General features: G+C 53.6%; 1 protein-coding gene across 1 annotated transcript in view; it reads right to left on the bottom strand.

Annotated features, from left to right (window-relative positions):
• GLI2 (GLI family zinc finger 2) overlaps positions 1-12,446 on the bottom strand; it is a 264,002-nt gene that overhangs the window by 35,651 nt on the left and 215,905 nt on the right. The window contains exon 4 of the mRNA XM_055572919.1: positions 1,689-1,891. Within this exon, the coding sequence (XP_055428894.1) occupies positions 1,689-1,891 (203 nt within the window). The remainder of the gene's footprint in view (positions 1-1,688; positions 1,892-12,446) is intronic.

Raw genomic sequence — 12,446 nt, 5'->3', positions numbered from 1 at the left:
TGCAACACACATTGTGGCCGATTCGGCCTCAGACCACTGATGAAATTTCCAGCTGGCACAGCTGCTGAATGAAGCTGTCAGCCTATCTCTGCTCACTGGGGAGTTTGGTCTGGGGACCAGAGAGGCCTCAGGGTCTCTGAGCCACCCTAGGGGTTAGGGCCATGCTCATTAGCCACATCTCCTTGGTACATTCTCTGCTGTCTCAAGGGTCTGGGGGTGGGCCAAGTGGGTGTGGTCGGTGCCACAAGGCTGGTATAGAGAAAGCAGGCATAAAGTCAGGGCTCTGTCAACAGGAAGTCTGCCTCCAGGGCAGTCTTGTCTTACCACTCAGCTCTGTGTGGCTACACTGCGGTCGGCAGCCACGAGGTCCCCGACTCACAGGCTCTCCAGGAGGGCACTCTGTTCCTCGTCCTCCAGACAGCCCTCTGGCCCCTGTCTGACCCAGGCCTCGGGAGGACCGCCCTGTCACTATGGGTATTAGTTTCCTTGGGCTGCAGTAACAGGTTAGTTCAGGCTTGCCGCTAACTGCTGTGAAACAGATTTGATTCTCTCACAGCTCTCGAGGCCGGAAGTCCCAAATCAAGGAGTCAGCCTTCTTGGAGGCTTTGGGGGGAAATATGTCCCTTGCTTCTTCCAGCATCTGGGAGCTGCCAGCTTCCTTGGCTTGTGGCCACATGGCTCCATCTTTGGGTCGTCTCCCATGTCTCCCTTGTAAGGACATTTATCACTGGATTTAAGGCCCACGTGGATCATCATGATGATCTCTCTGACTCAAAATCCCCAACCTAACCACGTCTGCAGAGGATCCTTTTCCACGTGAGGCAACACACCTCTTGCCCACTGCACCACGTGTGAACTTCAAGGTGGGGCAGCATTCAGAACCTGGTCTGCATGCCCAGGAGACATGTGAAGGAGCTTGGGTCCACTTTCTGGGAGACGGCAGCCCCACATGGAGGCAGCACAACCTTTCAGGGCAGCCAGGCTTGGTCAAGGCCACTCAGAGGACCCACGCAGAGTCCAGCCCTGGGTCCAATCCTAAAAGGCCATTTCCAAATGACTGCATCCTGATCGTCCATCTTCAAGTCCTGTGGCTGCAGCCATTCACCTGGTCTGGTTTCTCTTTGTGACTCTGCACTTTTCTGTCTCAAATGAATCGAACAGGTTTGTCATCTGATTCTGAGCTGGGACACTCAAAATCCTCTCAAGAGGGACATGAAGCCACTGGTGGTCACCGCTGCAGCCTGGAGTCCATTTGGAGGCCATGTGCTGACCCACAAGAGATGCAGGCAGACAACCAGCCTGGCCCTGCCTTCCTTCTGTTCTGGGGGCCCCAAGACACCCTGATACAAGATCCACTCTGCTTAATACCAGCTTCTGCAGGCTTTGGTGTCTCACAACCAAATAATTCTCACCCAAGATAGGACCTCCGTGAATAAACAGAACTTATCATTCTTACATCATTTTGCATGCTAAGGGTGTTTATGAATAGTTCTTCAAAATGAGCGCAAAACCCAATGCGCCCCTAGTTCTTTTGGCTCTGACCACTCATTTATCGAAAGACCTGTTGTTGAGGGGTGGCAGGGAGGAAGGCCAGCCTGTTCGCCAACCCACGGACAAGGGAGAGAAACACACAGCATCTGAGTTAGCATCGCCCCCTCTGACCCTGTACCTCAGGCCTTCCTACTCACCATCCGCGGGGCTGAGGCCCCTGGCTGCAGAGATGGCGGGATGTGTTGGGCTGCCGTGCATGGCCCGCAGGTAATGGTCCATGTGGGGGCTCACGTACGGGTGGGGGGCGTTGAAGGGGGACTCTCCGGGGCCGGCGGGGTGTGGGGAAAGCCGAATCAATGAGATATCAGAGATGACAGGGCTGCCGCTCAGGGCGGGAGGCCTGCAGAGAGAAACGATAGTGTTATAAGAAAGCATGGCCCACCCAGGAGGATGCATGGGGAACACCATAACGCAGCAGAACCAATGAGCAACCACACGTTTATTTTATGTACTAACATCTCTTGGTCACCTTTCGCATAGAGTCTCAACTCTCATATTAACACATGAGCCAGTCAGTGCAGGTGGAAAGCTCTCGAGGCTGGTGCGGCTGACCACCCACGCGTCTCATGTCAGTGATGAAATTCTGCATACATGGGACTGGATCTGCTGGGCCACAAGCTCGGCAGGCCACACACCTGCAAGCTCCCGCCACTGCTTCCCCATGGCCTGCTCAGGGCTGGAGGCGTTAACAAGTAAGTCTCCGTTAATGGACAGATGCACGCCTCCTACCAACCGGTGTGGAAAACAGACCATGAAAATGGGCTTCCCAGGTGGCGCTAATGGTAAAGAACCAGTCTGCCAATTCAGGAAAGAGACCTGGGCTTCCCCGGTGGCTCAGTGGTAAAGAATCTGCCTGCAATGCAGAAGCCCCGGGTTTGATCCCTGGGTCGGGAAGATCCCCTGGAGGAGGGCATGGCAACCCACTCCAGCATTCTATGGGCTCCCCTCATAGTTCAGTCAGTTAAAGAATCCACCTGCAATGCAGGAGACCTTCCCTGAGTCTCTCTTCTCCGACACCAAGTGACAGCCAGGGACGCGCCTGGCGTGGCTGCGGCCCATTTCCACGGTCAGCCTCACAGAAGGTGCCTGTTCCATTTGACAGAAGGACGGGCCTGGCCCCAGGGGCCTCCAGGCAGCTGTGAGCATGTTAGCTGCAGGGGTGTTCTGAGGTCACCTGCTCCAAAACGTGCTCATGTTAAAGAAAAATCAGATGGGGGGAGCTGCTGGGAAACCACAACTAAGTCACTGGAAACCAAATTTACCAAGATTTCGTTTTTGATTTTTCAGAAAATAGGGACCTCTCTGACTTCACACAGTGCAAAGAATGTGTTCAGACCAATCTGGTCAGCCTTGCAGGAGGTTCAGATCAATCTTCATTAGACTCTCAGCCACTCTAAAGAACAGTATGGAGGTTCCTTAAAAAAATAAAAATAAAAGAACCATATGATCCGGCAATCCCACTCCTGGGCTTGGATAAAACTCTAATTCAAAAATATGTATGCACCTCTATGTTCATACCAGAACTCTTCACAATAGCCAAGACTTGAAAGTAATCTAAATGTCCATCAACAGATGAATGGATAAAGAATACGTGGTACATATATACAATGAAATATTACTCAGCCATAAAAAGGAATGAAATTGTGTCACTTGCAGAGACATGAATGGACCTAGAGACCATCATATTAAGTGAAGTAAGTCAGACAGAGAAATATCATATGATATCACTTATATGTGGAACATAAAAAAATGATATGAATAAACTTACAAAATAGAAACAGACCCACAGAGAAAACAAACTTATGATTATCAAAGGAGAAAAGGTTGTGGGGAGGGATAAATCAGGAATTTGGGATTAAAATATACACACAATTACATATAACATAGGTAATCAACAAAGACCTACTGTACAGCACAGGAAACTATACTCAATATCTTGTAATAATTTACAATGGTAAAGAATCTTATACATATAACTGAGTCACTTGCTGTACACCTGAAACTAACACAACATTGTAAACGAGCTACATTTCAATACAAATTTGTTTTAAAAAAGTAGAATCTCGGCTTTCACCAGCTCAGTCACACTGTGCTCAGTAATTCAACCTCACCAAGGCTCAGTTCTCTCATCTGCAAAATAGGGGTAACAACAGTACCCATTTCATAGGGTTGCTGTGAGGATGAAAGTCCCTCAAACAGCGCCTGAGACGCAGCTATCAGTCAACAAATGAGAGCTGTTATTACAGCATCAGGACCACATTTGAGGGCAAAATCCGCACGTGCCAGGGAAGCCCTCAAAACCGTTATGTCGGATGTGTGAAAAGGCGCTGTGAGAACCAGTTACTTCAGAGAAGGCATGATTTGTTTGTGGCTGCAGCAAACTAGAGCTAATTACTGATTGTGTGCAACAGGGCATGACAATTGTGCTTACGACAGAGCACACACCAGAACCCAAACAGGTGACGTCCGGATGTCTTAACATCTGCATTACACAAACTCCCCGCTCAGAGGCCACTCCACCCGCCTAGGTGTACGCACTCTGCTATGTCACTTTCGAGGGTTTTTTTTTTTTTTGCTGCGCTGGCTCTTTGTTGTGGCATGTGGGCTTCTCTAGTTGTAGTGTATGGGCTTAGTTGCCCGGTGGCATGTGGGATCTCCGTTCCCTGACCAAGGATCGAACCCTCATCCCCCGCATTGGAAGGCAGATTCTTAACCGCTGGACCCGGAGGGAAGTGCATATTTTGGAGCTTTGGCAGATGTGACTTGCGAGGGACGTACAGATACAATGAACCTGCCAAGCCGCCTCCTTGTTGCAGCGCTTTTGCCCACGTCAATTCTCAGCCAACCTGCACCCTATACCTTGTCAGGGCAATTTCTTCTCCTCCCTGCAGGCCCGGGTCCAGGGACCCAATCAGTAGTGCCCTTCCTGAAGCCCCTCCCCCTGGCACAAGTTCTCTGCTCCCCTCAAGGAGGCATGATTCTCGTCTTAGGTGGGCAGGTGCGCTTGCCAGGTAACCAGGTTCTATCTAGGAGCAAGGCGTGTCCCAGGCCCTGCTGCATCAAGTGCCCGGCGGGCAGCTGACATCCCACAGTCATTCAGAGTTATTTTCAAAGCCAGCGATGGTGACACAGCTGAGCCCGGTCCTGAGCCTGGCAGCGGGTAGCCTCTGCTGTCAGTCATAGCCTCCAGCCCTTCCCACTCACAGTCTGCCCTAAGAGCCCAGGGGGCTTCCTTGTAGCTCAAATGATAAAGAACCTGCCCGCAATGCAGGAGACCCGGGTTCGGTCCCTGGGTCAGGAAGATCCTCTGGAGAAGGGAATGACAATCCATTCCACCATTCTTGCCTGGAGAATACCATGGACAGAGGAGCCTGGCAAGCTACAGTCCATGGGGTCACAGAGTCAGACACGGCTGAGTGACTACTACTAAGAGCCCGGGCCGCCTGTGAGGAAACTGCATTGAGTCCAGGGATCAGAGTCGGCTCTGCTCCGGCCACAGAGGCCAACTGTCACTGCAAGAGGAGTGAGCAAGTGATGCACCTTCAGTGAGTGAGTCCTCAGAGCTGGGGTCCTCCCCCAGACAAGTCAACGTAGGGCAGGTTCTAGGGCTCGCAGGGAGGCTGGCTGGCATCGAGCTTAAGGCAGTCTGTTATTGATGAAGCTGGTGGCCCTAAGTGGCCTGGTCAGGCCTCCCTAGTATCAGGTCACCCCGTGGGGCGCATGGACCCCAGACAAGTGGGTGATCACAGGGGGGTTTAAAAGAACACATGGAGGGCACACGGAAGCCCCCGTCTGTCCATGGTGACAACATCCCACTGGCCAAGCAGGAGGCTGGAAGGGGTCTTGTCATGGCAACATGCACCCCACTGGGGAGCTGCCTCGGCGGGACTGGAATCCTGTGCAGCCTCAGCGGTTGGGCCCAGAGGTGGCAGGTGGGGCCCGAGTCTGTACACCGAGGAGCTGGCACTCTTGTCTCCACACCTCTGTCACCATCCTTTGGAGGGCAGTGACCTCCATCATCCCCTTCCCATCACATTCTTCACCAAGGAAATAGGGAGCTCAAGTTTCTTCCAGGCCATCCCCTCCCCTCAGGGATGCCTTGCTGACTTCAAAACAGCAGCCTGTGAAGGAAGCAGGGGCTGATGGCCTCTGGGAGGAGACATGAAAACTCTGGCACCAACAACTGTACTTTACCCACAAGGGCTCCGGGTCCAGGGATGGGAGTCACCCCCATGCCATGTTGCCAGCAACACGGGCAGGATTCAATTCCAGCTCCAAGTCCTCACTCCCACAGTCATGCTGCCCTCAGCCCAGGTCCTTCCTGCCCCAGCGGGGAACGGGACCAAGGTCTCCCTGTCCCCTTGGTGTGACACGGCAGGAAGCTCAAAGAGACCACTACCCTGCCCTGAAGCAGATTCAACAGGCGCTGGCTGTGAGATGGGTCAGCTCACCGCAGAGCTGATGATGGGGTGCACAGAACATCCCCTGCTCTTCCAGTGACAGGAGGGTTTCCAGTGCCAGGCCTGGGAGAGGGGTCTGGGCCAGCAGAGCTTCCCAGGAGAGACAGAACCAAATGTGAGTCTGGGCAACACAGAGCAGGACTGGGTTCTGGGGGCTGTCCAGGAGGACCCAGGCCGGGGCCAACCCCGATCCTTTCACTCATCTGGGTGTCTGAGGCTAGGATGCTGCCCATCCCTGGCACCTCACCAGGTGGTACACAAAGATTTGCGCTGGGGACATGGGAGCAGCTAAACAAGCATTAAGTCCCTTCCCTTCCCTTCTGAGCCACCAGCCAATTTTGGGTGTGGAGCATCTGCTGACCTAGGCTCCAAGGACCCAAGACAACAGACCCATTAACAACACAGCTACAGGTAACAGTCTAGACACTTCCTCTGGGAAGCCTCCCCAGATGTCCCCTTTGCACGGCCCCCCTTAGCTGTGCCCTGACCTGGCACTGCATCAAGACTGGGTGTCAGCTGCCAGAGGGTCACATGCATGTTTTTCCTTTAATAATCTCAATAAAAAATCCACAAAGTTGGCACCTTATGTCTATTTTACAGATGAGAACACTCTCAGAAAGGCTAGGTACTTCATCCAAGGTCACTAAGAGAGCAAGTATTGGAACCACAATCAATCCAAGAGGGTCCCCTAGCAGAGAGGCAGGTGCTCTTGATGACTGCAGTTCTTTGTGAGCAGGGCTCTGGTGGGCACAGGACCAGGGAAGGGACAGCACCCAGGAACAGAAGAACTTGATTTCTCCTCCCCCTGCCTTGTTCCAGCTCTTCCACTCTCTTCCCCCCAACTCCCATCCCATCACTATGCACAATCCAACCCAGCCCTTAGGAGGGAGCTGGAACCTCTGCCTCACACTGGGTTGTGAGTGACTGATAGGTTCCAGGGTCACAAAAATTCCAGGAGATTGTCATTCTAACAGACCAAACACAGCCAAAGGAATGAATCTCAAATGGCAGAATTTAAAGCACTAGGAATGCACCAGGGGGAGCAAGGGGCTTCCCAGTGACCTTAAATCACATTAACACACCCAACTTTCAAGGCAGGTCCTTCAGGGACCAGAGTTTCTCTTTCTTGGACGCTTGTCCCATCCTAAGCACCACTAAGAGTCCCCATGAAGGTGGTGCTGCCAGGCTGGGGAACCAAGAACAGGGCCTTTGGGTGTGCCAGGAAAGGCAGCTGCTGGTAACATTGGAGCTGCTTCTTTAGGCCATCCCCCAGCCACAGCCTCCCTTTCTCCTTCCACTTCCATGCCTATGGGCTGTGGGAGCCCCACCCTGGTCTTAGCCATGACCTGTCCAGGCCTTGAATGCTGGCAACTGGGCAGAGACTCGGAAGTGGCCTTGAGGGTGGAAGGAGGGACAAGGTGTGTAAGCTGATTTCAAAAGACGTTACGTTCTCCTAGGTTGTAGGTACACATGTGTGCACACTCACATGCTTGCAGGCCTTTGTCAACTGGACCGACCACATCAGCCTCCCTGTGGCCTGCTCAGCTTCGACTCCACCCTTACTTTCTCCACTTCAGTCCAGCTCTGAGCTCATCAGAACCTGATCTTATCAATTATTTCTTCCCATACTTGTGCATCCTCCCAACAAAATTGCCCCGAGCACTAGCTATGTGCCCAGGGATCCACAAGGAGCTCACAGCCCAAGTGGAAGAGGCAGAAACACAAGCTGCTTTGATAAAGATTCCAGCAGAGGAACAAATTCCCTAACTCTGCCTGAAGGCTTCTCAGAGAAGGTGACATTTGGTTTGGGTTCTAGAGGAGGAACCGAGGAGGAGTTTATGGGGGAAGTATATTAAAAATAAAGGAAGCAAGTGCAAAGAAGGGCTGGAATGTAAGAACATTTTTGCAAAGGTTATATCCTGGGGGGAGTGGCAGAGTCCACAGAGAACTTCGGGCTGGATCTATGTTGGATCTGCTTCTCTTCTTCTGCTCTGGGTGGGGGCATGTGACCCCAGCTCAGATGGTCAGAGTATCCCAAATCCCCAGGCACCATTGGAGATGGGCATGTGCCCAAAACAGCAGCTTTGACTGAAATTTTTGGGAAATTTCTGTCCACAGGTGTTGTTGTGCAGGTAGGACATAAGTGTGGAGCCGCTGAGGGCTTTGAGGGGCAAGGCCAGGAACAGAGCTGAGGAAACACAAGCATCAGAGCTGAGAGTCATGGAATAAATTTCTTGACTTGAGCCCCTGGATAGGGATCTGGCTTTATTGGAAGCTAGCTGTTGGTGTTTAGATGCTAAATCGTGTCTGACTCTTTTGGGACCCTCATGGATTGTAGCCTGCCAGGCTCCTCTGTTCATGGGATTTCCCAGGCAGGAATACTGGAGTGGGTTGCAATTTCCTTCTCCAGGGGATCTTCCCAACCCAGGGATCAAACCTGTGTCCCCTGCATTGGCAAGCGGATTCTTTACCTCTGAGCCACGAGAGAAGTCCACCAGAAGCTAGTACCCTCGTCCTTTCCAGTTCTCTGAGCCGGTTCATTTGTTTGTTTGTTTCAACCAGTTCCAGCTGACTTTTTCTGTCTTAGGCAACTGCCAAGGCTTGTCAAGGCGAGCCTTGACTAATGCAGCCTCCCCTGACTCCCCCTGCCCGAGAGATCTGGGGCCTGGTTTCCTGCAAGGCAGACTCGAGCTGTGGTTCTTCGGGCCTGACACCGTTTGGCCTGCAGGCATTCTGCCCACAGCTGCTGGGCAGCGAGGGCAGCTGTGCTGGCCCTTCCATGTCTGGGCACGAAGTACAAGCAGGAGTCTGGGTAAGAGGAATGGCCAACTACCTCCTGCCTCCTCATGAGGGTGTCTGTGTGTACATGTGTGTCTGTGCGTGTTTGTGTGTGTGTCTATGTGTGCATGTCAGTGTATGTGTGCATGCATGTCTCTGTGTGTGTGTGTGTGTCTCTCTCTGTGTCTGTGTGTGTGCGACGAGCAGCGGGGCCCAGCCTCTCTGGGCTGATTCTGCTGCAGGACAGGAGTCCTGTGGTTCCTCCCAACATCAGCACTTTCTTCTTTTCTTCCCTCCCCCTTGGGAAGGGCCTGCAAAGCCCCTGGACAAGGTTTCAGGGCCAGGCTACCAGCCAGGGAAAGAAAGGAGGAAAAGGAGAAAGAGGAGCAGGAAAAAAGCAAGTGGAGACCAACTGGCCCATTGCCATTCCAGTCCAAGTGGGCACTGCCAGGAAAGGTGCCGTTCACCATGTGGTCAACGTGCGCTAGAGGCCAACAGCGTGCAGCAGGTTCAGAAACTCTTCAACGTAGATCTTACTGCCCGCGTTGGGGGCAGTTAGGAGCCTGGCCCGAGGTTGCAGAGCTATAAGTGGCCGAGCGTTTTCTGACTCTGGGAAGACAGGCTCGGTCCTCTGATGCTGTCAAGAGCACATGGACAGGTAAGACCCCAACACAGCTGTCTCTGCCCCCGAGAAGTCCTGTCGGGTGTCCCTTTAGAGACGTGGCTTTGACTGGACCCTGGGGATGGGGGCGCTGGCGGAGGGGAGCTGTCACACAGGTAGGCAGAGTCTGGACTCTCTGGGTCTGAATTACGGCTCTGCTACTTCTTGTGGACCTTGGTCTGCAATCCGCACCCTCACCAGCAGGTTGGGCAGCTGGGAGACGGAAAGAGCTCAGTACGAAAACTGTGTGCTGTATTCCTGGGCGACAAGCAGGTGCTTGGCCTGTGCCCACTGTCTCTTCTCTTACATTTAACAGATGAGCAAATGGAAGGCACTCAGAGGGTGGAGGAGAGGACCCTGCCCGCCTCTCCCAGCATCCAGCCCTTGGTCCCTCCCTCCCCAAGTGCTAAGCACCCGTGTTGGAGGGAGATGAAAGGGAAGGCATGGTGATGGGAGCCCTGCACGTCCGTGTGCACAGCAGCTCAAGCTGGCTGGACTTGAGCAAGCACGCCTAGACCCTTGGGGACGGGCGCCATCCCTGGGCGCTGGCACAACAAGGTGAGTTCCTAGAGGGTGCTGACTTCCGCTGGGCTGTGGAGCTGAATGAGTCTGTGCTGATGGGAGAAGGGGGGGTGTGTATCTGACCCCTGGTACAGTCTGAGCCAAGGAGTTGGGCAGGAACCAACATGCTCCTTCATTTGGGGATTGGGGGCCCTGGACCCAACCCAAGGTGCCTGTTTGGAGAGGAGAACAATGCGGAGCTGAGGGTGCTGACTCACCCAGACTCAGCACCAGCCGTCAGAGCAGGTTTGTGCAGGCAGGGGTCAGCAGCCGGAAGGAAGGACCCTTGGCCACCCAGAGACATTCCTGCTGCCCGTTATATTCACAGACCTTTTCCCGTGCAGCTCCGGAGGGCCAGAAATAGGAAGGGAAAGCCTTCCATGTCTTATTTCACAGACAGCATGACTGACACCCACAGTGACAGTCGGCAGAACACTGGGACCCAGTGCTGGGCATCACTCTATCCCGGCCTGGCCCAGGAGCCTCACTGAGGGGGAGAAAGGAGAGGTCTGGCCACTTGGGGCTACAGGCCTTCAAACCTCCCCTCCAGCCTGCTTCTTGGGGTGACTGATGGCCTCCATGGCACTAGGACACCACATGCCTGCGTGGTCTACTGCCTGTGCCCCCCTCCCGAACCCTGCATGTTCCCTTATGGTTTTCTCTCTGGTCCTGGGCCCTGCCTTGCTCCTCCTCAGGGATCTGGCCCCAGACACCTGCTTTTCCATTCACACCTTTTTCCTCTTCATCCCTACCCTGCCCTGGATGTGGAGGACAGTTCCTTCCCCGGACCCTGAGCATGTCCATCGTGGCTGGTCATCAGGCACCTGCAGTGATGGGGTCACATGGGGCCTGTCTCCCCAGTGGACAGGCAGCCCCAGCAGCAGACTCCAGGCCCACTTCCTCTCACTTCCTTCCCCAGCACCAGGCCCTGTGCAGTCGGGGGCACACATGTGCTCAACCTTTTGAAAGAATGAATGGATGGACAGATGGATGGATGATGGATAATGGATGAATGAGTGAATAATGAACAATGAATGACATGGATGGATGGATGAACTTGTGAGTGTGTCCAGTGTAGAGCAAGGCATTGTAACAGAAGACAGGGGTTCTTTGCCTCACTTTTGGCCACGGGCCTTGGAACAAGTCATGCCCCTCTCTGAACCTGCTTCTTCACCCAGAAAGAGCACTCACAGAAGCACTCTTACAAATACAAGTGAGGAGTGGGAAGGAGGCAAGTGTGGGAAGCTGATGTCTTTCAAAGATGTCCCCATGTCCTAATCCTTAGAGCCTGTGAAATTACTGTATTTGGGGGAAAAAAAAAATCTGAAGGATGTGATTAAGGTGAGGATGTTGAGATGAGATTATGGGTTATCTGTGCTTAGTCACTCAGTCATGTCCAACCCTTTGTGATCCTTTGGACTGCAGCCCACCAGGCTACTCTGTCCATGGGATTTTCCATGCAAGAATACTGGAGTGGGTTGCCATTTTCCTCCTCTAGGAGATCTTCCTGACCCAGGGATTGAACCCGGGTCTCCTGCATTGTAGGCAGATTCCTTATCCACCGAGCCATCAGGGAAGCCCTATGGATTATCTGGGTGGATGCTAAAAGCCAGCACAAGTGTTAAGAGAGGCCAGGCAGGCGGAAACCTGACCCAGAAGAGTAGGAGGCAATGTAACTCTAGGGCAGAGGCTGGAGGGATGTGGCCACAAGCCAAGGGGTATTGGCCAAGCCAGAGGCTAGAAGAGGCCAGGAAGGGACTCCCCCCAGAGCCTCCAGAACCATAAGAGAAGAAATCCGTATTGTTGTAAGCCACGGAGTTGGTGGTAACTTGCTAGGAGCTAGGAAGGCGTGTCAAGCACGCTGTGCTGTGTGGAGAAGGCCCCTGGCATGGGAGGAGTTGCTGTCATCATCACTGTCCCACTTCTTCCGACACTGTTCGCTCTTAGAGAGCAGAGACAGTGTGCTATTTCCGGGAGTAGCCTCGCCACAGTGGGTACTCCATCAGTGGCAGGCAGGCCAGGAAAAGGAGCTCCCCTTCACACCAGGGTTGGGGTGTGCGGGAGGGTGTCTGAGGGTTGTGTTCCATCCCCCCTGTGTCACAGGGCTCTGGAGCATGCCTTCCTGCCAGCCGCCTGGATTACACGGTCACTGGCTCCCCTTAGCTGAACGCGCCCTGCACACAGCCCTGACATGCCAACCCTGCCCGCCCCAGGGACTGCTTGCTTGTATGCACAGGTCCTGCCTTTGGGATGAGCTGCTGCCACCCACCAGGATCCAAGGGCCATGGGCAGGATCAGTGGGCTCAGAGTGGGGAGGCCATGACCCTCTGCTGTGACCAAGTCACCCAGGCCAAGGACCCGCTTACTCAGAAACAGCAGGCAGGTGACCTCAGGGCAACTGATGTGCCAGAAAGAAAATGAATTTCCTAAATTGG

Source organism: Bubalus kerabau, chromosome 3, assembly GCF_029407905.1.
Source record: "Bubalus kerabau isolate K-KA32 ecotype Philippines breed swamp buffalo chromosome 3, PCC_UOA_SB_1v2, whole genome shotgun sequence".
Taxonomy (NCBI): Eukaryota; Metazoa; Chordata; class Mammalia; order Artiodactyla; family Bovidae; genus Bubalus; species Bubalus kerabau.
This window is presented reverse-complemented; position numbering and strand designations above follow the sequence as displayed.